Source organism: Nylanderia fulva, unplaced genomic scaffold (assembly GCF_048542155.1).
Source record: "Nylanderia fulva isolate GAGA-0341 unplaced genomic scaffold, ASM4854215v1 Scaffold6, whole genome shotgun sequence".
In the NCBI taxonomy this organism is placed as follows: Eukaryota; Metazoa; Arthropoda; class Insecta; order Hymenoptera; family Formicidae; genus Nylanderia; species Nylanderia fulva.
Genome location: NW_028190698.1, coordinates 2325834 through 2353477, shown reverse-complemented (window position 1 = coordinate 2353477; position 27644 = coordinate 2325834). Strand labels below are relative to the sequence as shown.

At 34.6% G+C, this 27644-nt stretch overlaps 2 protein-coding genes across 5 annotated transcripts; one reads left to right on the top strand and one right to left on the bottom strand.

Moving 5' to 3' along the window:
- The first annotated feature begins 488 nt into the window (after positions 1 to 488).
- On the top strand, positions 489 to 19436 carry jar (Myosin heavy chain 95F jaguar). Of its 2 annotated transcripts, none has more exons than XM_029315551.2 (18): positions 489 to 625; positions 10860 to 11053; positions 11839 to 11912; positions 12019 to 12148; positions 12240 to 12404; positions 12765 to 13177; positions 13401 to 13660; positions 13855 to 14012; positions 14096 to 14260; positions 14489 to 14712; positions 14848 to 15039; positions 15133 to 16116; positions 16224 to 16363; positions 16743 to 16787; positions 17176 to 17296; positions 17384 to 17501; positions 17791 to 18006; positions 18394 to 19436. In XM_029315551.2, the coding sequence occupies exons 2-18, from the start codon at positions 10873 to 10875 to the stop codon at positions 18543 to 18545; spliced, it is 3738 nt and encodes a 1245-aa protein (XP_029171384.1). In that variant the 5' UTR covers positions 489 to 625; positions 10860 to 10872; the 3' UTR covers positions 18546 to 19436. The 2 variants fall into 2 exon arrangements, with proteins under 2 accessions (XP_029171384.1, XP_029171388.1); XM_029315555.2 differs by lacking the exon at positions 489 to 625 and adding an exon at positions 9206 to 9282.
- LOC114940827 (fatty-acid amide hydrolase 2-like) lies at positions 19115 to 27466 on the bottom strand. 3 transcript variants are annotated; one of them, XM_029315576.2, is made up of 10 exons: positions 27138 to 27466; positions 23142 to 23312; positions 22699 to 22918; positions 22035 to 22252; positions 21243 to 21354; positions 20836 to 21122; positions 20649 to 20747; positions 20104 to 20271; positions 19842 to 20024; positions 19115 to 19698 (listed from the first exon to the last, which is right to left on the bottom strand). In XM_029315576.2, exons 2-10 carry the CDS (start codon positions 23307 to 23309, stop codon positions 19594 to 19596), a joined length of 1560 nt encoding a protein of 519 aa, XP_029171409.2. In that variant the 5' UTR covers positions 23310 to 23312; positions 27138 to 27466; the 3' UTR covers positions 19115 to 19593. The 3 variants fall into 3 exon arrangements, with proteins under 3 accessions (XP_029171409.2, XP_085344043.1, XP_085344042.1); XM_085487917.1 differs by having other exon boundaries at positions 27434 to 27452; XM_085487916.1 differs by lacking the exon at positions 27138 to 27466 and having other exon boundaries at positions 23142 to 23474.
- Positions 27467 to 27644: the final 178 nt, after the last annotated feature.

Sequence of the window (27644 nt, the reverse complement as noted above, 5' to 3'; positions counted from 1 at the left end):
AATTCCGTTTCGTTCATTTTCGAACAGAATTAATCCAACAAAATTTTTTTTTGTTGAATCTACCAGAATTCCTTTTAATGCAACAAGAATCTACCAGAATTCCTTTTAATGCAACAAGAATCTACCAGAATTCCTTTTAATGTAACAAGCATCTTGTTTGTACAACAAATCACTTTGTTGGTGCAAACAAGATATTTGTTGTATTGAAAGGAATTCTGGTAGATTCAACCAGAATTCCGTTTCGTTCATTTTCGAACAGAATTAATCCAACAAAATTTTTTTTTCAGTGTGTCATCGACTTTCTATTATGTATATAATTTTAATTCACCGAATTACTTTTGCATAAAAAATAAATAGATATGAAAGTAATGAATAATTTATCCTCGGCTTACGTACGATACGATCTACCTATATTCGTACGAAGTACTGGCGCGATCGCGGCACCTTTGCCGCGTGGCATCGACGGAAACGGCCGTTGATCGCCGAGCTAGCTAGCTCGCTCGCTCGTTCGTTCGCTCCGACCGCGGTAACCCTCAGTTGCATGTCGGATTTCGTGCCCGCGCGTTGTAGTTTCGACCCGGCTGCCTGGCTGGCTGTCTTTCGCACTCGGTGAAGACCGCTCTCGGTGAGTAAAACTTCTTCCTATCGATTCCTTTCGAAACCTCGACTCACCCTTGTTCATCCCTCGAACTTCAAATCCGCAAAGATCATCGGTCGAAGACGTGATCGTTTCCAGCGAATTATTATTTCGACAGGTGTCAATAAAAAAAAAAAAAGAGGTAACAGTTGTTGACTTCGTGACGAGTTCGTTCGATGATGAGTCGATTCAACTTTAGGAGAATGTAGAATGCGTGAAATAACAAAGCCGGTCGAATCGGAGTAACTTGTGTCGACGAACGACGGTACTCAAAGACAGCTGTCTTTAGAAATACAGTCAAGGCTACATACGAATAAGGGGATCTTATCTTTTTTCTATTCCAAATAATATCCTGAACAAGAGTTGCGACATTGGAAGCTCAAAGCCGCAGAGAGGAAATTCGCGACGTTCGATCGTCTCTATTTTACGCGAAGAACACAATGACTCGATAGAGAGCGAGGGAGAAAAAAAATTCTAGTTATCGTTCGTATATTAGATTAACGATAATTTATCGGTGAGAATGATTCAGAACGTTTTACGTAACGCGCGTATATTTCTCCTTTATACTTATACATATACGTGGTGAGAATCGGAGCGGGAACGAGGAAAAATATTGCCGGACGAATTTTTGTTTTCAACGACCGGCTCTCTCTAATCTAGTCCGTGATTAGCGGAGTGGAACGATAAAAAAAGGAGGAGAACCAGGTGCAGTGCAAATGCGAATGCAAAAGCGAGAGAATTAGTGTGTGAACCTGCGTAAACGTCTAGTAAATTTATCCGGTAATCGAGAAGAGGGAAGAAAAGGGGAAAAAAATTGCGCTCTCAGGATATGGCGAAATATCGCGAGCTTTCGCAAAAACAGAGAGGCCGCGTAATTATTATACTCGGTGCGTGCATTACGTTTTTTTTTTTTTACCTTCCGATGCGTTCCCTTCTCTCTTCCGCAAGAGCGAGAGAAAGCGATCGCGATTTCGGATCATTCTACGATAACGATAAACGCGATTGATAACGATTAGGACGCGCGAAAGAGTTCTCCTTCTATAGAGAGATAAGAGTTCCAGATGTAAAAAAATCGGAGTACAAATGTGACCCATCATTCGGGTGTCTGAAAAATTAATATCCGAATTTGTATCATTTTTGATACATTATTATTATTGTGATTTTATAAATTTTTGACATATCGAAAGTGGTTCCCTATTATACTTATAATATTTCTTATTGACAGCTATAGTGTTTGCTGTTATCTAAATAAAATTATATAGATAATCATCTAGATGTTTTGGTACCATCTTATCATTATATAGATAATAAAAATATGTATTATCTCTATCTGAATCTTAGATGAAAAAAGTGTTATTTTTACTCAATTATCTAGAATAATGTTCAGATAATTTGGTTTAGTCACAGCACATAAAAATAATTAAGTAGTAGAACTTAACCAGTAAGCGATAAAAATTATAAGTAAAAATATGAATATATATTTTTTAATGCCTTTTATAATTTACATCTTTGTAATAACTGTGTTTATATAAGCGGTCTTAAAAATAATATTATCTGGAAATTATCTAGCAGATAAATCGCATATAATTTTAACTTTTATCTAAAAATATTTAAAAGAAAATCATCTTTATCTTATCTAAAATAAATTTACATATTTTCATCTCATCTTTATCTAGCTATTTTTAAGTCTGCTTGTCGAGATTACGATGCCTAGCGTCATATAAAATTCTTCTCAACCAAGTTTGATCGTTGACATCATATTAATTGCGTGCTCTCCTTAATCGGGGATACTTAAACCAATTTCATAATTCCTCGGAATTCTTCTCGTCAGACGCTCGAGAAGACATTTATTATCCCACTTTATACGTAAAAATATTAATTTCACATCTCAAAGAAGTTCGATTCAACACACGATCGAACTTTTATATACCCACATCTTGCAGCGCGATTGATTAATTCGAAGAATGACATTGAGTATTAATTAATGTTAATTTCGCGACCTTCTGTGTGCAACCTGCAACAAAAGTGCACATGGACGAAAACAATACGCTATTATGTTTCGCTATTTACTCGCTTCGCTTCGCGACACGTGCGAAAGTCATCAAGAAATCGGAGATGTTTTACATTAGACGTTTCTCTCGTCTCTTTAGCGAAAGTTAAAACGGCGAAAGCGAGTTCGAAGACAGAGAGGATCGAGATTAAGAACCCTCTCCATGCGTTTGTCCGCCCGCGAAAAAAAAAGCGTCTCGCTTTTTTCGTGGGTCAGCCGAGCGTTTGACGTATGACGTATGACAGACACGCGCGTTACGCAACCGCGGGAAGCGAGAAGAGAATCGCGCTCCGATCCTTTTATACACGTTACAGGTAGGCGTGAGAGGCGAGGATACCCGTGACTCACCTCTCTCGATCCCGATCGTGTACTTGAACGTGAATCGTCGACCACTTCCGATACCGGTTTTCTATATTCAGAGCGAATCGTGGGCGAAAAATTTGCATTCGTGATTTTACGTCGAGAATTATTCTTCTTTTTTTTGTCGCGCGAAATAATGCGTTATTAATAAGACAAAATTTGTTGAATTAGGTAAATAAATGGAAAATTAATTGCAACGATAGTAACAATTAATTTTTCTCAGAAAAAAATTCGCAATTACGTTATTAGCTTTGTTTTTAAAAATATATAAAAGGATATAGACTGCATTTACATATCTCATTGGCAGTGACAATTAATACACTCGTTTTCTCGTAGGCAAAAAATTTGCATTAATGATTTTCCGTTAAGAATCCTTTTTTTTTTGTTGCGCGAAATAATGCGTTATTAATAAGACAAAATTTGTTGAATTAGGTAAATAAATGGAAAATTAATTGCAACGATAATAACAATTCATTTTTCTCGTAGACAACAAATTCGCAATCACGCTATTATAGCTTTGTTTTTAAAATTATATAAAAGGATATAGACTGCATTTACATATCTCATTGGCAGTGACAATTAATATACTTGTTTTTTCGTGGGCAAAAACTTGCATTAATGATTTTCCGTTGAGAATCGTTTTTTTTTTGTCGTGCAAAGTAATACGTTATTAATAAAACAAAATTTGTTGAATTAGGTAAATAATAAATTGAGTAAATAAATATGAAATTAATTTGAATTAATGAGAATATTTAAGGGATGATGATTAATGCACATTGTAAATAGCACATTTACATATGGCAATGATAGTGACAATATGTAATTTTTCTCGTGGGTAGTTCAGATTAGTTTTTTAATTGTTCGAAATAATACATTGTTAATGAGAACAAAAATGCGTATTAATTCAGAGAGAACCTTCTCTTAGAATTTACCCTGAAAATTATGATAATAGTGGAACAATATGATATTGGAAGAATTTTATAAGAGTTTCTCTGATTAATATTTATTACGATAAAAAGTATTAATAATCTATAATAAGATATAAAATATGTTCAATTAATTTTACTATGTACATATTAATATTTTTGTGATAAACATTTAATCAGAGAAATTTTTATATAATTCTTCCAATATTGTTCTACGATTACCATGATTTTCAGGGTAAATTCTATAAGAGAAAACTCTCTTCGTGTATCGTAAATATACTGTTTATACAAATGAGTATTTTAATTATGATCTCCCAAATATATTCTCATTGATATAATTTATTTGATATTTTTTAAATGAAAAAATACATATGAATTGTCACTTTTTAGTGTTTTAAACACAAAGATACCGCGCGAAATAACATAAAATAAAATTAATAATTAATGTCTTCGGAATTATCTCGTAAAATTGACCGAGCATTGTTCTGCGTAATATATCGGATTAGATTGAAATGAGGTGCAAAATATGCGCAGCTGGATTAATCAGTGCAAAATGTCGAGCGGAACTTGATGCAAATGGGATAGACGGCGGGACCGAAAGCTCGACCCACTGCACTCGATTTAATCACCAAGTGTTCTCGATGACAGCCATGGTGCGAAGGTTGTTCCAATTAATGTTAAACGATGTAAAACGTGTCGAAATATATCGACACGAGCAATCTCTGTCTCGCGTGAATGATGAATTTATTATAATTAAATCGCGTTCGCCGAAACTGACACATTCATATTTATATTAATAATTTTTGCTCGATAAGAAAAAAACTTATCGTTCAAAAATGCATATTCTCAAGAATATTTAAACATTCTTTTACATAAAAAATAAATATTACTATATATGAATTAAATAATATTAATTATATATTAATATTAAATAATATTATTATATTATAAATATTATTCCTACAACAAACGCAGAATTTTTAATAACATAATTTAACGAACCGATAAATTTGCAAAAAAAAAATACGATCTAAATTCAAGGATGACGTTTCTCTTTCTCTCATCTGGTTAGGAAACTTTGGACACTTTGGTTTCGATTTGCTAAGAAAATATTAAAGATACGACCGATATAGTATCATACCTATCGATATAGTACTCTATCGAAAAACCGGGTCACGACAAAATTCACGGATGACGTTTGTTTTTTTTTCGTGTATTTTGGCCACGATAGGGGGAAATTTGTTGCGCGCTCACGCGTGTCTCCCCAGTTCTTGTTCTGTATGCCGGTCCCACCTGCCGTTTCCTGCTTCCTCTCGTATCCCTTTCATTCCCTTCCGACGAATTAGGGAGGCGCGACGCACCTCTGCACGCAAAGTGCATTCGACATTGAAAAAAAGCACTGTCGGTCGACTATCTTTATTTAGAGTCCTAGATAACAGAGATGCGATTCTCATGGTGTCGACATTTTGGTTCCTTTATAGGTTCTTAGGAAGACGAGACGCTAAAGGTAAATGTTAAGTCTCTAGGAAAAGAAGAAGGTATTTCTTATACATAAAATATATTATTAAAAAAAGATTCACAGAAAAATTCAATATAGCTTTGAAGAAAGTTTTTCAAGTTACGTTAGGTTAAATTCAATACTCTACTAAATATTTAGGCAAATAAAAATACTTACACCATAATAATAGCTTTATACTACACTTTGTATTTCTCCGTAGACTCTATTTCTTTGTTATAATGTTTTCAATTTCGCATGTATTAAAAAACTTCAGTGATGCTGCGACCACGTGATTTTGACAGCCCATCAATGACAGGCCATGCCCGTGAGTGTCGCATCTCTGTTAGAAGACAGAAAAATTCAATATAGCTTTGAAGAAAGTTTTTCAAGTTACGTTAGGTTAAATTCAATACTCTACTAAATATTTAGACAAATAAAAATACTTACACCATAATAATAGCTTTATATTACACTTTGTATTTCTCCGTAGACTCTATTTCTTTGTTATAATGTTTTCAATTTCGCATGTATTAAAAAACTTCAGTGAGGAAACACAATGATACTGTGACCACGTGATTTTGACAGCCAATCAATGACAGGCCATGCCCTTATATATAAAATATATTATTAAAAAAAGATTCACAGAAAAATTCAATATAGCTTTGAAGAAAGTTTTTCAAGTTACGTTAGATTAAATTCAATACTTTACTAAATATTTAGACAAATAAAAATACTTACACCATAATAATAGCTTTATATTACACTTTGTATTTCTCCGTAGACTCTATTTCTTTGTTATAATGTTTTCAATTTCGCATGTATTAAAAAACTTCAGTGATGCTGCGACCACGTGATTTTGACAGCTCATCAATGACAGGCCACGCCCGTGAGTGTCGCATCTCTGTTATCTCGGACTCTACCTTCATTAAGCGTGAGGTCGCGAAAGAAGGCGTTGAGGGAGCCGCACCTCGCTCATTCGGAGAACAATAAGTATATAAGAGAGCACACGTCGAGCCGAAAGAAGGACTCTGGGGAAAAGGGCTGCTAGGAGGATCGATACCTCCGCTTTAGACCGCGGATTCAGAAAGAAACGAGAAAAGGAGAGAGAAAAAGGGTTAATGGCGAGAGAGAAAAAAACGATGCAACATCTGGACGTTACGGTTTCTTACTGCTATATAGTAGAAGAAGGTGAACGAACCGTTCCTCGATTCTTCGCCTCTTTCTCTCTCTCTCTCTCTTCGCGATGTGCATCTTGCGCTCTCTCGACACGCAGAAGATTGCTTCGGATGCCTTACATGCTTAGACGCCGCGACCATGTGTTGCAACTGCAACACCGACGTTGTCCGCTTCATTCATTGCATCGGTTTCGGATAGAGTCGATTAAATTCGACAATTTGCAGGGGCATTTCAGAGCGAGTCCGCTACGCCGGCCCTGTTTTCCCTGTTGGATGCATATATAAGAGATGATGCAAAACGCGGCAGACGACTCGCCGCGAGTGTCCTGGGGATCGACGCAAGGATTTACCGCTGGCTTTTACCGTTACGATATCTCTAACGGGAGATGCGCGACCGGAGAGAGAAAGAGAGAGAAGATGACGGAGGGAACAAGGCAATTTCTCTCGCGCTTTCCAGATCGGCCGCGCGCAGGTTTCAGACTTCAACCTGTGATATATATCTTTGTACGCACATATTCAATTTGCGGAAATATCTGGTTCCTCAATCTCAGTTGGAAGAATTACATTTCCTCTCGTCGAGATATTTTATTTCGATTTAAAAAAAATATATTTTGTTTCGATTAAAAAAATATATATTTTATTTCGATTGAAAAAAATATATTTTATTTCGATTAAAAAAAATATATTTTATTTCGATTAAAAAAAATATATTTTATTTCGTTTAAAAAAAAATATATTTTATTTCGATTGAAAAAAACATTTACGCAGGGTGCAACGAAGACCCACGAAAGATGAGGAATCGATTTCACGTGTATTTAGTTAATATTAAGGTTGTTCAGAAAATAATGCTCCACATTTTTTTCCTCAGAAATTATTTATTCAACAGGTTTAAAATTTGCACACAGTATATAGGTACATGAATATTTGCTTTTGCTGTTTTAGCTCTTGTCTTGTTCATGTAGTCATGTCCTCATTGTTTGAATTGTGCCATCGTCATTTTCAAATCTTGTACTGGAGAGATCTTTAAATTATATCTTTAAGTGGTCTACAAAAATTCCGGAAATCGAAAGCACAGTTTAGCAACTGCTTCTGATATCCAACTATTCGGCTACTTGAAGGTGCACTTTAGGAGACAAGGTTTAGAAAAATGACAAGTATGACATGCATACAATGTAAAGCTATAAAAGTTGTATAGTGTGTGTAAATTTTTAAATTTATTGAACGAATAGTTTCTGAGAAAAAAATGGGGCACTTATTTTCCGAACAACCTTAACAAATGGAAAATAAAAAATTATGCACGGAGCTTGCTCCTCTGAGCAGAAACGCGTTGCATTTGGCGATTGCATTATTCGTTATGCAAATGCAGCACCGCATCGCGGGGTTAGCGCTCCATCGGAGGACGGATGTCGGAGCTTTTTCGAAATTCTGTCACGGCGTGTATAAACACGAGACGCAACGGCTCGTGACGACCTTTGATCACGCAGTCACGACTGCCGATCGTCGAACCTGGAAGTCACCATGGGGGAAAATATACATGCGTAAGCGCCTATTTTTTTTTGTCGTTAGCGGACGACGACGATGACGATGACGACGAGGCGCTTCTCTATATCCTGTCTGTCTGCCTATCTATATATATATATATATATATATATATATATATTTTTTTTTTAAGGAAAAAAAATATATATATATATATATTTTTTTTTAAGGAAAATATATATATATATATTTTTTTTTTTTTTTAAGGAAAATATATATATATATATATATATATATTCCTTCTTTAAACAATAAACTTGATATTCCCAGACTATTATCTCACTTGTCAAATTGTAAAATTTCCGTGCGTTAATTAAGGAAAGTCTGCCCGAAAAATTATATTAAAGTAAAATAAATAAAAGAAAATCATATTAGTTAAATATAGCTGATCCCTATAAAATATATTATATCGCATGTATATATATATATATAAACCTGATTTTATCGCCGACTGCGCAATCTCCTAGCGTGTCCGCCGCGCCGCGCTGAACTCGAAAATCATCGCGAAAGAATAATCATCGCGTTACGTAATCGAGAAAATTGTCTCCGCGCGCGATACGGACAGGTGGACAAAAATTGACAAGTAACGGCCGTAATGTCGCTGCGATAAGAAAGAAATACATAAATCTGACAGTTTGCATATTTTTCTCTCTTTTTTTTTTTTTTAACAAGAATCCGGAAATATGTAATAATGATAATCTTTATAGCGCAAGAATGACGTAAAGCGGACAATAGTCTTTTTTAGTTTCACGTATTTGCGACAAAAAGCGAGGCTACAGCTGGCGTGCTGATATAATGTCTAGTCTGAACGATAAGAAAAGTAAATGTAAATTCGTGTATACGTGTAAAGAAGTTGAAACAGAAATATCTACATGCGATATAATGTATTTTGTAGGGATCAGCTATATTTAAATAATATGATTTTCTTTTATTTATTTTAATTTAATATAATTTTTCGGGTAGACGTTTCTTAATTAACACACGGAAAGAGATGTTCAACGATTCGACAAATGAGAGATAATCGTCTGGGAATATCAAGTTCGTTGTTTCAAGAAGGAAAATACCCATAGACGATGCAGCTGCATCGTATAATTACGGTGAGTAACAACGATTATTTCGAGCTCGTCTCAGTCGCATCTTTCGTCATCGCGTTATCTCTATAACGCCTCGTGATAAGCGATAAATTCGAGCATGGAATTTCAATTTTCGCGTCGACCGTCTCAAACTGATAGTAAAGAATTAAGAACCTAAAATACGAATCATGTTAACACTTGAAACGTGAATCTAGCTTTATGAGAACCACGGATAAGCGCTTCCGTCATTACTACGGGATTATCTTCCATGATCATTATTAGAAACGATCATTGTACACGTACAGGATGTCCCAGAATCAACACAATCCTAACTTTACTGGCAGTAAAAGATCTGTATTTCAAATAAAATTGAATTTCTAAGAAAATTTCAATAATAAAATATAATAGAAATAGAATTTCTAATAAAATTGAATTTCCTAAAATGCATAAAATTAATTGGATAAATTTTTATTTGAAAAAAAAGGGAATGACAAATATTTTTTACAATTGTCAAATTCGTACAAGACTGAAGAAACCTTTTATAAAGGTTTGCAAAAGACAACTTCTCGACCTCATCGAATAGCTAAGAGTCTACAATTTTTTTCTTTTATATTTACATATATGATATATACATATGTATATATTTCGACAATATGCTGATAGCCAACTACAATATTTATCACAATTATATTTATCCGAAGCTATATTTGAATAGCTAGAAGTCTTTCCGATCTAGTCTAGCTAACTTGGTTCTTCATGGAATATGACTAGTCTTTATCGACCGATCGTGACACTTTTATTGCTTCTTCAGTCAATAATGCACAGCTTGAAATAAGACCGCGGGATTGGACGAGTGCTAAGAATCTCTCCATTCAGCATACCTGGTAGAGCGCCGGAAGTCGTACGGACAAAGACCCATTCGTCGGAAATCTCTCCGACGACGGCAGAGAGAAAGTGCACAAAAGGCTGTCGTCGACGATTTTGCGTTTCTTACAAGCGAAAATTATTTCGTTTCATTATTTATTTCGACATTGCACACCGGTCTCTCTTGGCCTGATTACTTTCTTCAAGTAGTTATATATTTATATTTTTGTCGACTCTAAATTAGCTAAAAAGAATCCAACTAGGAGAACGAAAGTGTCTAGTATAGGATATAGAATTTCTATAATAATATTTCTCATTAATAATTCAATTGTATTTCGTTAAAAATTTATATTATACAGAACATAAGTTCCGAGTAATGTGACTTTCTCGCATAACTGAGATCAAAACGCATAGTTATATTTCAAAAATATAAATACCCCAACATTTTTTGCCGACTTCAAATTAGCTAAGAAAGAACGAAAGTATCTTATTATTAGAATACTCCGAGATATATATCAGCGCTAAAATATGTCTGTAATAATATTTCTCATAAATAATTCAATTGTATCTCGTTTGGAATTGCAATTTATATTATACGGAACATAAGTTCCCAGGTAATGCGGCTTTCTCGCACGTCGGAGATCGGAATAACGTCGATTGCTATAAGAACAACTGTATTGTTTTCGAGCGTGCGACCGTGTTTCTGCATATACAATATATTTCTGCATTTTTTCCAGAGTGAAGCTCGGGATGGAGAACCAGCAGGTATGGGTCCGGGACCCTCAAGAGGGTTTCATAATCGGGAAATTCGCGGACATGGTGGATGGAGACGCCCTGATCCTCCCTCTAGATCCAAAATATCCGCAACGTACCTGTCCGCTGGACGAGGTTTACCCTGCTGGTGAATACACCAAAGATGTCGAGGATAATTGTAAGTTCTTCCCCAGACTCGAAAATGGTTCGATTCATCCTCCCAAAGAAAGAAAAAGTACCAGTACGATAATTTTACGCTATGAAATGTTAAGGGAATTCTAAACACCATGGTTTATCGATAAAACATCATTTCGCACCCTTTTTTATTGATTAAATAGAATAATAAATGCTTTCTCACGATTAAAGTGCATACAGAAACAAAACGCGAACCTATACCGATTTTATGTTAAAAAGAAGTTTTTTTTAATAAAAAAATTAAAAATTATTTTAGGATTCCCTTAAGGGGAGAACAAAGAACGTAAGAAAAATATTAATACGATAATTTTACTTTGTGAAATGTTATGGGGATCCTAAACACCGTCCTGGTTTATCGATAAAACATCATTTTGCACCCTTTTCTTTTTATTGATTGAATAAAATAATAAATGCTTTCTCACGATTAAAGTGCATGTAGAAACAAAACGCGAACCTACCGATTTTGTGTTAAAAAAGTTTCTTTTAAATTAAAAAATTAAAAATTATTTTAGGATTCCCTTAAGGGGAGAACAAAGAACGTAATGAAGAGAGATATACGTTAGCGCCCGTTCCCTCGATTGTTACACACCGTGACGAACTTGTTTCGTCCGAGCTCTACCGAGAGCAGATTAAGATCGCGCGGTCACGCTAGCTTCTCACGCGACTTTCGCTCTTTTGCAAAGGCACTTTCACTGATATTCTTTATTTATATATATTTTTTTCTGTCTTTTCCTCTTCTCTCTAAATTGAATTTCCTCTCATCATCAGGCGCCCTGATGTACCTGAACGAGGCCACGCTGCTGAACAACATACGCACTCGCTATTTCAAGGACAGGATATACGTGAGTAATTTTGCGTGTGGTGACGAGCTCAAGTAATCGCGCCTTCAAACATCATCATCATCACGAGATCTTTTTTTAAACGCTCATTACGCTATTCCGGTTGCAGACTTACGTGGCCAACATTTTGATAGCCGTGAATCCGTATTACGAGGTGAAGGACCTTTACTCGCCGCGGACTATCAAGGCTTATCAAGGGAAGTCCTTGGGTGAGACGCCTCCGCATGTCTTCGCCATCGGTACGTGACAATGCCCTTCCTCTTTCTTCTTCTTCCCATCGTTCATTCGGCGACAGAGTACAGGAGGTCCTTCCTTTTTTTATGTTCGCAGGCGATAAAGCGTTCAGGGATATGAAGGTGCTAAAACAATCCCAGAGCATTATCGTATCCGGCGAATCGGGAGCTGGGAAGACCGAGTCGACCAAGTATCTCCTGCGATATCTCTGCGATCTCTGGGGCTCGACTGCCGGCCCGATCGAACAGAAGATCCTCGATGGTAAAGAAAAAAACGCGACTCGAACATAATTGATTCGACATAACTAATGGAACGATAGTTTAAAAAATCCCATAAGATCTACGTGACTTGAAACAGCTGTTTTATTAATCAAGCGTCTATATTCTCTACGTCATCCATTTACTACTATTCTATTTTTAATTTAATTTAATTATTTATTTAATTATTTAATATTCTTAACATTATTAATTATTTATTATTATTTATTATTATTTAATTCTTTAATTATTTATTATTATTTTATTATTTATTTATTATTATTTAATTATTTTATTATTATTATTTTTTAATTATTTAATAATTTAATTTAATTTAATTTAATGATTTATCATCATATCGCAGCGAATCCGGTGCTGGAGGCGTTCGGCAACGCGAAGACGAAACGCAACAATAACAGCTCGCGCTTCGGCAAGTTCATGGAGGTCCACTTCGACTCCAGGTGCCAGGTGGTCGGCGGCTACATCTCGCACTATCTTCTGGAAAAGTCCAGGGTGTGCTTGCAAAGTCCCGACGAGCGCAACTATCACGTGTTCTACATGATGTGCGCAGGAGCACCGGCGGATTTGCGCGCCAAGTTGGCCATCACCAAGCCGGACGACTTCTATTATCTGAGAAACGGGTGTACCCAGTACTTTTGCACCGCGAGCTCGGAAAAACGGTTGAACGAGGCGCAAAAGAGCCGCGAACAGGTACAAAAAGGCAGTCTTCACGATCCCATTTTGGACGACGTCGATGGCTTCAACGCGATTGATCGGGTAATTTCTGTTAAAAGAAAAATGTCATTTTAGTATACTTCAATTATTAAATAATAATAATAATAATTAAATAATAATAATAATAAAATAATTAAATAATAATAAATAATTAAATAATTAAATTATTCCTGCCTATAATAATTTTCGAAAAATTTTACCTTTTATTTTTTTTTTAATCTTCTCGCGTGTATATTATTTTCTTATTACCTTTATTACGTCATAGGCGTTCACTCGACTCGGTTTAGTGGATGCCGAACGCATGGAGATCTACACGATGGTGGCGGCGGTGCTTCATCTCGGCAACATCACATTCGAGGACAATCCCGAGGATACCAAGGGCGGTTGCAGGATAACCGTTGACTCGGAAAAAGCGGTGGTGATATCCGCTAAATTACTGGGGGTGGATCCCGAAGAGCTGCGACAGGCTCTGGTCTCGAAGGTGATGCAGACCAGTCGGGGTGGCATCAAAGGAACGGTTATCATGTAAGTCGATCAAGATAGAAATTTCGATATTTTTTAAATATTTGATTATCTTTTACTTTAATATATTTTTTTACTATCTAAAAAAATTGTTTTCAGTTATTAGTTTATGGAATATATAGATGTTAATATTTTTTGCGTAACCTGTCACTTTTGCACGGATTGCTTCATTTTCATTAATTTATCTGTGTGGATAGGGTGCCGCTGAAGGTCTACGAGGCTAATAACGCCAGGGACGCTCTAGCGAAGGCCATTTATAGCAAACTGTTTGATCACATCGTCGCGCGAATTAATAAAAGTATACCCTTCAAGGCTTCAAGTTACTACATTGGCGTGTTGGACATTGCGGGATTCGGTGAGTGAATTAATTCTCGATCATAAAAAAACACTCGCTTTGATATTATAATAAAAGATCTCACAATATATTTTCTTTTGTAGAATATTTCAAAGTCAACAGCTTCGAGCAATTTTGCATAAACTACTGCAATGAGAAGCTCCAACAATTCTTCAATGAAAGGATCTTGAAATACGAGCAGGAGCTTTATGCTCGAGAATCCTTGAACGTCCCGAAAATCTCCTACGTCGACAATCAGGATTGTATCGGTACGTAAAATTAAAATTTTTAAATTTTGAAACAGATCGTGTAAATTATTTTGTTATTTTTTAACGTAAAATAGCGCGATTTTGTTCACATTTAAAATAAATTTATTTTGAAGTGATAATTCATTTAAGTTTATTATCTCGCGAATGACATGATAAATCACACGCTCCCATTCACAGATTTTAGAAATAAATGATCACACATTAGAAATAAATTATGCCGATTTTCAGATTTAATTGAGTCGAGGAACACGGGCATCTTCAGCCTGCTGGACGAGGAATCGAAACTGCCGACTCATAGTTTCGCGCATTTCACCAACGAGGTTCATCGTGCGTGGAACGGTCATTTCCGCATCACTTTACCGCGAACGTCACGATTGAAGGCTCATCGAGAATTACGCGACGACGAGGGTTTCGTGATTCGCCATTATGCTGGCGGTGTCTGCTATCAAACGGTAAAATGCATTTCGTTCAAGATTACAACGAGCAATGTACAAAACTGCTATTGCAAATTCTTTCAGATATTTTTTTTATTTTTTTTATAGACACTTTGGAATTTTAATAACTAAATTTTTTTTTCGCTCTCGCAGAATCAATTTATTGAAAAGAACAACGATGCGTTGCACGCTTCTCTGGAGGCGCTCATTCAAGAGAGTGGCAGTAAATTCCTCAGGACACAATTTGCCAATCATTCCTTGCAAAAGGGGAAGCTCAACTTTATCAGCGTCGGTAGTAAATTCAAAACGCAGCTAGGCGAACTTATGGACAAGCTGAAGAGCAATGTAAGAATATATCTTCCTCGAATTCTTTCCAATTTTCCTTTTATTTATACCTTTATTTCATTCCTATTATTCATTTCCCGTCTGTATTTTTAGGGAACGAATTTCATAAGATGCATCAAACCAAACAGCGACATGGTGGCGCATCAATTCGACGGCAACAGTATTATGCATCAGCTCCGCTGCTCGGGAATGACGTCGGTTTTGGAATTGATGGAACACGGCTATCCAAGCCGAGTCCCGTTCCACGAACTCTACAATATGTACAAGTCTTATCTACCGCCGGAACTGGCCAAATTGGACCCTAGATTTTTCTGCGAGGCGCTGCTTCACAGTCTCAAGCTGAATCAGAAGGACTTCAAGTTCGGTATCACTCGGGTCTTCTTCAAGCCGGGCAAATTCGCCGAGTTCGACCGGATCATGAAGTCCGACCCGGAAAATCTGCGCAGGCTGGTCGCGAACGTGAAGAAGTGGCTGCTGAAATCGCGCTGGAACAAGATGCAGTTTTGCGCGCTGTCGGTGATCAAACTGAAGAACAAGATCATCTATCGGCGGCAACATCTGATCGTTTTGCAGAAGACGGCGAGGATGTACATCGCGAAGAAGCAACATCGGCCGCGCATTCGCGGCATCGTGAAGATCAAGAATCTGCGGAAGCAACTGACGCGAATGGAGGAGACCGTGGATCAATTGAAAAATCGGGAAAAATCGACTCAGGATATGAAGAGACTCGACGACGACCTAGAAAGAGCCATACGCAAGATCAAAGACAATCCGAGGATCGCGCCGGCGGAGATCGACAGTCTCTACACGTCTCTGGTGAATCAGGTGAACAAGCAGATGGCCTCCCTGCAAGATATGGTGAAGCAGCAAAAGATTGCCGAAGAACAGGCGAGACTGAAGAAGATCCAACAGGAGCTCGAGCTCGAGAAGAGACACAAGGAGGAGGAAGAACGCAAGAAGAAAGAAGAAGAGGAAAACAGAAGGAAGAAATTCGATATGGAGGCGAGAAGGAAGATCGAAGAGCAGCAAAGGCGGAGGCAGGAAGAAGAGGATCAGAAGACGGCGATTGCTCTTCAGGTTCGCTGGAATTTTTCCAATAATTATTTATCAAACAAATTTTCTCATTTTTTTCTTATTACTGTTGGTGATTTTTTTGTAAATTATTTTTTTACTATTATTTGAAGGCCCAATTGGAAAAGGAGGCCATGGAGGAAACTCGATATCGGGAGTTGCTCGAGCAAGAAAGAAGAGACCACGAACTTGCGGTCAGACTTGCTCAGGAATCCAATGGACAAGTGGAAGATTCACCACCGCCTGCGCGAAGGTAAGAATCGGGATATTTATAAAAGAGATTGATTTTAAAATTCGACCCGGTAATTTTATGCATTAATATAGTTCATGTGAAAATTTATATGCATGATCATAGCGATATCTGAAGTATCTAATATCAAATAGATATGTTTAAAATATTACAAAATTTTTAAAAATTAAATTAGGTAATATCTTGAATTGATATGATTTAGAATCAATATACGCGATGGATTAAAAAAGGAATACACGCGTAATCGATTGAAAAACGAAGTTATCTAATTGCAACTTAATCTTGATGACGATAATACGTCGATCGATTATTCTTGTCGTCACGTCATAAAATTAACTGATAACTGGAATAAGATATTATTTTGTTGTTTAAAATCATGCAGTGGCTCCGACGTGCGAGTATCTACAAACAACAACAGGCTAATGAGGTATCGTATAATTAATCGGGTTTTTATGCATGAACAACTAACGATCAGGTTGTGAATTTCATTATTTTCTCGAATCAATTAACATTCATTCATTCATATTAATTTCCATTGATCGAACCTTCAATGAATTTCATTCTCTCGACTTTCATAGAGAAAGATCATAGGCTGTCGTTTGAAAAATCTCTGTTGTAAAAAATGACACAATGATTTTCGCTACATTTCGTAAAAAAAATTATTAGATTTCTATCTTAATAACACTTTTGGCTTCCTCTTGCAATTAGACTAACTCCGAAAGCGGAAACGCTGAGCTTACTAATTGAAAGTTACATAATATTTGCGAACTCTTGCTAACGTGCTATTTTCTAATGCGCGTTTGTCCGCGATGTAGATCGGAACAGGTGCGTAATCAACAAGCGGCTATGAGCAACAAAAAGTACGATCTGTCCAAGTGGAAATATTCGGAGCTGCGAGACGCAATCAACACGTCCTGCGACATCGAGTTGCTGGAGGTACATTCATGATTATGATGTCTGTTTTATACATATAATCATACGATATATAATATCCTTCATTAAACGAAATCAAAAATCTTCCAGGCATGCCGTCACGAGTTCCATCGTAGACTGAAGGTCTATCACGCCTGGAAGGCGAGGAATCGCAGGAGAACGACTATGGATGAGAATGAACGGGCACCCAAATCTATCATGGAGGAAGGTACATAATATCCTATCAATTATGAATATTAACGACATAATTATTAAAAATCAGAATATCGTAAATTGCTAATAATTATGGTGAAAAAATATATATATACTTACACGGGAAAAAATTAGCTATACTATAGCTATGAAATTTTTTCGTTATAGTTAAACGAAGAATTCTATAGTTGAAAAATATTAGACATCATAGCTAAAATTTAGGCAACTAATAACTAATTTTTTTCATGATAAATCGATGATTAATTTTGTGCGAAAAAAATTAATGAGTCGATTGCGCGTTCCAGCTGCGAGAACACCAAGGACAGCGTTGAAGCAGCAGATAGTCGAGTCGTCGCAGAGATACTTCCGGATCCCCTTCGTTCGTTCCTCGGCGGCGGGACAGCAGGACAATAATCACGGAGGTGGCAAAAGAGGCTGGTGGTACGCGCACTTTGACGGACAATACGTGGCACGGCAGATGGAACTCCATCCCGACAAACCGCCTATACTTCTCGTGGCAGGTAAGTCCTCTGACGATCTTGTAGATCTACCGAAATAAAAAAAAATCGCGCATTTTGAAATTAAAAGTCTAAAAACGCGCGTACGGCCACAAGAGTGTGTTGATCTCCGAATGATCTCTAGTAAATTATAATAAATCAGCAACGCTAATGGAATGTGGAGGTGGAGCAAATTTTTATCTACGAATATTTTTCAAAATAAAATTGCGCTGATATAAATTTGAGTAATAAACTTGCCGTGATTTTTAACACACGGATACGCTCGAAGTATTGAATTTATCGCGTTTATAAATAAATTATGAATAAACGCGTGTACCGTAAATACTTTGAACCGTATTACGCATTTTTCGTGTTGGAAAAGAGATGATAATTTTTGTCTCTGTTTGCCAGGCATCGACGATATGCAGATGTGCGAGTTGAGCCTGGACGAGACCGGATTAACGCGGAAACGAGGCGCCGAGGTCCTGGAACACGAGTTCAATCGCGAGTGGGAGAAATATGGCGGGAAACCTTACGTACCGCCATGCGATCGCAAGAAGTGAGGGCTTCTCACTTTGGAGCAAAACCTCCGTTCACGAAAAAAAAAATTTATATATATATGTCTTCGTGGAAGCGATGCGGAAATTTGGGCGATCGATATTTGCGTATTTTACATATTATAGCCTTTTGCATCCGATGCAGTGTGTAAAATGCGATTCTTTCTGTGCCTTGCAAAGTGTGTCGCACGAATTCTACATATACACACACATACACACACGTCTGCAATTAATAAATTACATCGCATCTACGCGATGAACGTGTTGACGAAATTTGCATCGGCCTAAATATCGCTTATTTCGTCAGAATGTGGAGGAGGTCCTATTTTTTTTTATTTTTTAGGATCTGGCTTCTACCGGTTCTAAGTTATCTAGTTTTACCGGTTTTAGATATCAATCGATCAGTATTTTGTATAATGATAAACGCGTTTATATTAAAATTATGATATATAAAATCGAGTCTCTAAACAGTTAGAGGTGCGTATAGGATACGATGAGATGTAAACGAGGTTCCTTGTATTAGGCTCGTGTTTTCGAGCTATACAGTGTAAGCTTGTTAATTTATAAGACCCGAGTTGATTCAGTAGCGATATTTATCGTATAAGTCGTGTTTCGAATAATTAATAAAGATGCAGAAGAGTGGATATCTAACAAACGATTTATGCTGCAATAGAAGGAGCGGTATTGCAGAAAACAAAACAGTGATGTGTAAGTCGAATTAAATCTAACGAAGGTTTTCGCAAAAATTTCAAACTATAAAACGATAGTGATCTCATTCGGGTGATCTATCCACGTGGTTGTGCTGAATATATATATTAATATAATTATATACAATAGTATATTAAAAAAATATTTATAAAAATATATATTAATAAATCTTTAGCAAGAGACAAAATATATCTTGTTCGATTAATATACACATTTTCAAGTTTTTTTGTGAAAAGACTATAGAAATAACTCGAGTTCAATATTTGCGCGTTACTTTCCTATGCGATACAAAAATTCTAATATCATCTGTTAATACTTATAGAACATGTCTCGATAATTTCGATAATTATTTGCTTATCGATATCGATGGTGGCACCCAACCACCGAAAGCTGTCTCCAGTTCTTTAGCAACTGCCAAGCAGAGACGATCCTGATAAGGCGCAGCTATCACCTGCAATTTAGACATTTTTTTATTTTATAACATTTCTTTTAATACAAAATTTTTCCCCTTATAATTATCTATATTGAATTGTACATTTTCAATTTTTAGTATTAACTCTTGAGAAAAAGAAAAAAACTGACTGTTGGGCTTACCTGAACACCGATAGGCAATCCCTCGCGATTAAGTCCCATCGGTATGTGCACCGCAGGAAATCCAAAATTATTAAAAATACCACAGTAGGCAATGTTGAGTACTTCGCATATGCTAAGTTCAGGAAGGATCGCCGGACATCGGAAAGTCGGGTAAATAAATATTCCGTTCTCTCCCAATAGATCCTGCGCGAGAAAAATAAGGAGATGAGACTCGCGAATAGAATGTTTATGATAACTGATGATAAACTCTCGGAACACTAACCAGTAGCTCTTGCCGAATTTTTGCTCCCTGCTTCGTGTAATGCGATATATCCGATTCCGAGAATGGAAAACGTGTCTCCAATAGTATGTTATTTAAGGTTGCCTGCAGCGTGTGTTGTGACAAGCCGAGTAGAGATTTCAGAAATTCAACGATTGCATTTTTCTTCGACTGCGCAACACAAACAAATTAATAACAAGAATCATAAAAAAATTGAATTTTATATTTGCATGTAAATTTATGTGCTTATATTTTCTTGTACTACCGCTTTCTCAGTAAAGAAAAAAAATTCTCGTAACATTTTATATCTTGCGTTCCAAGTTTGAAGCGTTGCAACAATATTGCATATTTTGTATTTTTTTAATGTTGCTGGAACGTAATTTTCACGTGTGTATCAACAAGACAGAATTAGCCGATTAATTGAATTTAGTATATTGTTATGTCAGAAGTAAGACAATAATAGACCCGAGTTATTTTATATAATAATTTTTGGCGTGTTTTAAAAGAAATTATTTTGCATTTATAAGTGTATATAAGTACATAAATACCTTGGGATTTTTGGGATCCACCAATATTTTAGGCGGTTTCATTATCTTCCATCCAGCAAACAAAATCTCGACTAGTTCGGTCGGCCACTCTATTGGCAGCTGTAACATTGAGCATAAACACTCACAAATATTACATCTATTACATAGCATAGAATAAACACGCTGTATAAACAAGTGCCATGAATACCTCCTTCGGATGAATATCGTATTGCGTAAAGTGAATCATGGCTTTGTGAACACAATCTTTCATTTCCGGCGTTGTCGATGACATACCGAATGCCGGATCCATGCTGGATCGATAGTAAACCTTCAATTGCCTTAGATCTACCGGATCATCAAGACGCAAATTTCGCTCGCACTTGGACGTCAGAACTTTCATAACTAACACGAGATCCTCCGCGTATCTGGTCATCGGACCGAAGCTCAAGAATTTTGGGTCATACATTGGGAGGTGTCCATTTGTCGGAACAATTCCTGTAAGGAGAAAAATGTACGATAAATTAATATTATAAGTTTCTTCAAAAAATAGGATTAAATTAAAAATCGATAAAGGAATATTATTATTGGAACTTATATTTAAAAACATCAATTTACCAGACGTAGGCTTGTGTCCAAAAACGCCATTGAAGAGACTAGGCACTCTTATAGAGCCAGCGAAATCCGAACCAATTCCGATCACGGAAGCGCCTGATCCAAGCAATGCACCCTTAAAAGGAAATTATTTTAACACATTTTTCACTTTTTTTATTTTAATATATTACATTATTCTATTACAAATTTTCGATTTCTCTTGCAATTAGAGCGGTAAAAGCACTTCAAATTAGTTACAAATAATACGCGGTGCGCGGTCTTCATGCGAAAAGAAAATATTCCGTGTGAAAGTAGTTATTAATATATTCTTTGCTTTTACGTAAATATTTCGATCCAATTAAGGCACTCAAAATATAGTTTTTTATAACAATCGATAATGATAAGACTTTCCGCTGAAAAAGCAGCAACAATAATTCTGATCAGTTATACAAATAATATCATATTATATGTATAATTAAAATCATTTTGCAGTGCACCGTCAGTCGAATCTTATTTTTGTATATAATTATAAATATATTCTATATCAAATAAAATTATTACGCACGATTCTAAGGGTTTTTAAAACGCTATTTTGTCATCAATGTGTCTCCAAAAAGTGTTATAATTTTAATTCACGTGCGTCTGTATTTGTTTTACGCTATTGCAACTATTAAAGAAAACGCGCTTTTACGAAAGAAAACTATTATTATATATAAATAATTATATAAATATTATATAATTTCCTGAGAAAAAAAGAAATAAATTCTTTTCAGTTTCTGTTATCTCATTATTTTGAGATGATCGGAGGTGAATTACCTCTCCGCCAGAGGATCCGGCAGACATGTATCTGGTGTCATAAGGATTATAAGTACGGCCGTACAATAGATTCGAGCTGTCAAAGCCGGCGCACATCTCCGAGGTGTTTGTGACGCAAACCGGGATCGCTCCAGCGTTTCGGAGCAGCTTGATGATCTCAGCATCGCAGGACGCTTTTCTCTTTTCGAGAGGTAAAGAACAGCCTGAATGACTGCAACCTGCGAACGAGATTTATCTCGTGTGCGTGTTTACATCTTCTTTAAATCAAATCTATGATGTCGATGTATTACATAATTACATATGATCGATCACATTTAATAAATAATTTGATATTTACAAGAATGATAAAGAGATGATTTTATGCAAAGAGAATCTGTTTTGTAAATATTCAATGTAATTAATTTGTATAATACATTAATTACCGAGAAATTTATTTAAATTCTAATCAAAAATTCGATCTGTTAATTAAATGTTTAATAAAAGAAGAAAGTAAATCTTTTAATTTTGCACTCAACATTGAATATTGTGTATATAATTTTATTTTTATGTCACATACAAATGCAAATTATTATATTATTATTATAAAAAATTAATCACATTGAATAATTTGATGTTTATAAAAATAATAAAGATATACAGAAATAATTTTGAGATATTGAAATACCTTTAACAGCGCAACATTCCTTGACTGTGATCGGCACACCGAACAACGGCTTTTCCTTCTCTAATCTTTCAATGTCAATTTTGCCGGCTGCTAATTGCTCGTCGCAGATTTTAGCCTCGTAGACAGCATCGCCAAATCGATTGCCGGCGACGGCATTCAAGACAGGATTCACTCTTTTAATTTGCAGTGTATATTCGTGCACCGCATCGTAACACGTAATCTATATTTTTTATGGAAAAGTAATTCTCTACATTTCTTATGTTCTCCTTAATATATTTTTGCGTTGATTAAATTGTGTATATAAAATAAAATATTATATTTTTTTATCGTAATCAAATTTAATTATAGTGGCATATAATTGGCAAAACTTGTAAATGTTTTTAAAAAATGTATGTGTGTTTTTAGAAAATGTATATGTAAAATTGTAGCAAATGCTCACTCACCTCTCTCTGTCTAATTTTTTTAGCAAGCGTAGTGGCGCTTAACGTAAATAAAGGATCTGTTATGGGAGGTATTTTTTCCGGTTTCTTGCGAATAAATAACAAGATCCAACGTAGTATAACAAAGGGAAAATGTATTGGACTGAAAATTGCGCGCAACTTTAACAACATTGTCTGTAAGATAAACATTGCATTAGCTGACGCGTGCATATTGCATGTTTAAAGAAGAAATTTAACCCGATCGATTATATTTTTCTGGCTTGTCATGATGTGCAAGTATATATATTGTAGACAAAAATATACAAAAGCTAATCTAGCTAATAATTTTTTATATAAAGATTTTAATCACTTATATTTACGAAATGATTAAATTATACTTTATAGAAATATTTTATTTGAAATATAATCTTCAGAATATTTTATTATTATATTTTATTTTATAATTTATCAAGTAAATATACATATAATGATACGTATATTTTCTGTTTGTAATATTATCTTATAAAAAAATAGAAACTTGGAATACTATATGAATATATTTAAAAATAGATGTTAAAACAAAAAAAAATATAAAGTAGACTATAAGTCTTATTCGACAAACTATTCTATATTAGAAATAGATATATAACATAAAACATATCTTGACACTAATATATAATACAATATTTGGCAAAAATTCTTTCTGCGCAATATGAGTCAGAAATAGGAACAATACCATAATTTAATGAATACAGAAACACAAGTTATTCATAAAAATAAAATATGATGAATTATCTTAGTTGTATCTTAATTTTATTTAAAAAAAAAAAATTTTTATATCTCAATATATTCTATCACTATAACATTACTGCGTTAATTTAATTAATATTGCACGTAACAGACAGAAATTATAAAATTATGGACACATCAAAATATACGTAATGTTGATTATTCTTAGATGGTTTTATTTGAATTTCGCGTCACGATTCGCGAATAAACCTAATCGTGATCTTGATGACAAATTCTTCGCACGAAAGATAAACAACGCAATTTGTGGCAATTTTTTTCATAATCGATTACCTATACCTACATTCTTTTTAACCAGAGTAATAACATGTACATGTACAATTCTTTTGCATTTATGCAATAGTACATACTTTATATACACCATCCCACGATAATTACTCATACATTATACTCTTTAGAGACATTTAATGTAATTCTCGTATAATTTACAACTACGACTTTAACTGGAATATCGTAAAATCAAAATAATGTAATTATAAATTGTAAGACGCGTATCTTCATGGCTATCTTATTCATTTCATGAATAAACAAAAAAGATCCTTCGGAAAAACTGATAACCACAATTACCGCGAATAAAATTCATCGGACTTGTAACTTTATATAGAAGACTATTTTTTTCACACTCTTTATTTTATGTTTAATAATTTGCGTAGTTCCCAGTGAATCGAATACGTCAACTTCACGCGTCAATTATAAAATGGATTTTTAATTAATCGAAATTGTAAAATGCGAGAACATTTTTCCCCGTTTTGCATTTTATTCGTCGGTAAACATTTTTTTGCGTTAATTCTTAAAAAAAAATTCCTTGAACGCGGCCTCAGCTTCGCTTTCTCTCGCATTTTATGACGATATTTTCCGCGAAAAGCAGCATTGTTAAATATACTTGTGTAAACTAACCGAGCTGAGATCGCCTTTTCAAAGCACGTTCGAGACATATATATTTTTGCAATGTACTGCAAAAATGCTTAGGCTTTTGTCTAAATACACGTATATCGCACAATCGCGCGTATTTTGAATAATTCAGTTTCCGCACACGTTATTCCTTCATAATCATATAAAAACTTTCGCTCGACGATATTCGGTTCAATGTACTTCGACAGAGATTAGATCTTTAAGCCGATTAAACCATTCAAATTAATTATGCATCAAAAAAGTGCAGTGTTGGAAACTTGTAATGCATTACGATAAATCACATTTCCAAAGTTAAAAGTCATCGAGATAGAAAATCTGTCGATTCTGTAAGATTAACACACGACTACTTTGAGTCGATTGTTCTTCGACTTATAGATACAATTTTTTTATTTAGTATTAATAATAATAAATAAAGCAAAAATATGTACTTTCCCAAATAAAATATTAGAATTACCGCATTTTATCACTGAAAAAAATAAGCAGAAGGAATAAATAATTTAATCAGAATTGTACGGAAAATCGCTATTCGAAAAATGGGAAATGCTCATCTTTAATGCTTTTGACGTGACGATTTCGTGACAAGTAATTCTTAAGAATAGTTTTTCTCACTGAGAAAGCACGAATGACTCGTAAATCACTTATTGATGCAATAAGTTTCTAAATATTCCGCTTTTGAAAAATGATGCTGAAGAATGGAAAAAAATACAGATTCTAATGAAGATATACGTATAAATGATAGACAAGTCAATCATTTATCTATATAATAGCTCTTAATAATAATCGATATAAACAAATGTACGATCGAAGCTGTCATTAGCAGAATAAGTTGTCGTTGAGATAATTAAAATTTAATAATCGGTTGTAAAATATGCATCATCGTTCTCACATCTCGTTTGCGGATAAATTCAATCGACTTAATGATATCGACGACTTCAATGACATTGCGGTTGTTTGTTAGAAAATAACTTTTCCTACTGAATATGAAATGTATTCTGAAAGTCACTCTGAAGAAGAGTCTAAACCATTTTAACGCCGAGATTCGATACTAACTCTCTCTTCCTCTTCTTCTCTCTCTCTCTTTCTTTCCTTGACTCTGCAAATCTTGTTTTTCAAATTGTCACCACTTAACGCCTTTCACATTTCTCTCGCTTTCGATTTTTCATTTTCCTACTATCGCCCATTGATAATAATTCTTGAAACATTTCATTTTTTTCAAGCTAATTATAACATTTTACTTTTAATTTTCATAATCACTCTATAATTTTTATTTTTATAATTATTATTTTCTAATACAAATTTTTCCAATGCATTCTTCAAAAGAAAGAAATAAACAAAAATTATTTTTCTTTTTACTTCTTCACATTTTATAAATATTAGTTATTTAAATAATTGTCATGTTTATGTCGTTCTTATTTTACGTTAAATTTTGTTCTGTTTCAACATTACTGTGATATAAAATATATATTAAATTTCGAATAAAATATTTAGTTAAAATTAATTAATAAAAAAATTCATTTGATTCTCGTCTTTAGCAAATCTCTTAAGCAATTAAAGACGATATAAATAACTATATAAAGAGCTCATAGATCAAAAGAGGTAAAAAAAACTACGTAAATAGAACAAGAAGCAAAAAAATGCATATACCTGTCATAATCACATCTCAGTGATGTAAAACAGCATTGACAATAAAATATAAATTTTTTGTTGTCTATCTCGATACTATTTTACATAAAAATGTGAAGAGTATACCTATATATTTATTAATGTTCTGTTAAATTGTAATGGATTATTCAAAAATTTTTGTAAATATGCTGATCCTACCTCGTATTTTTTTTAATATAGCATAAAGCAAGAATATAATTGCAAGAGATATTCAGATGATTTATTTACTCGAAAGTCATTATGCTAATAAAAATTATCTTTAGTCTTTTTACGGCAGAATATAAAATGAGAAAAAAATGAACAAAAAGTTGTCGGCCTCTGCACTTTGATACTTATTAAATATCATTAAAATGTTATTTTATATGTATTGTATTATAATTACGCGTATAAAAATAAGTACAATAATAATACAAGTATAATAAATACAAAAGTATAATTCCACGTAAATTATATAATTTGACAATAATCATGTCAAGCCCGACTATGACAAAGTATATTATATACTTATTGTATTTTAAAGTGACAACAAAATATATTACATTAATATAGTAATTAATATAGAATTATAAACAAGAAAAAAATCAGCTTTTCTGTTGCTAATAAATAACTGTTCTGGAAACAGACCAGTTTTATACGTACCGTTGAACGGCGATATATATATATATACAATTTTGAATACAGTTTTCTAAACTCAGGAATTATCTTTACGAACACTTCTTCAACGTTGAATACCGCAATATAAAAGTGCCGCTAAAAACGATGCTCAAATAAACATTCTGTCGTATCTGCTTTTTTTTTGCAAAATGATCTCGACGCTGAACAATGTCTGCGGGCACAAAAATCCGCGCGAGAAGACGTCAATTATTTATGCAAATATAAACGCCTGCGGATATAACACTATATCTTGAATTATAGAAACACTCTAAAGCGCGTACCTTGAGTGCGCAGCAAAGCGGACTGGAAGTAACGATGACTAGACTTACTGTTTTAACATTATAATATATGCTATAGTGGGGAATGTGTGCGTCTGATAGCCTTGCACGCGATAATCACATGCGGAAACAATTGGTTTTTCTAGAGAAGAACGCACTATTAATTGTAAGTTCACGATCTAGAAATATAAGTCAAGTATTAAGAATGGAGCCT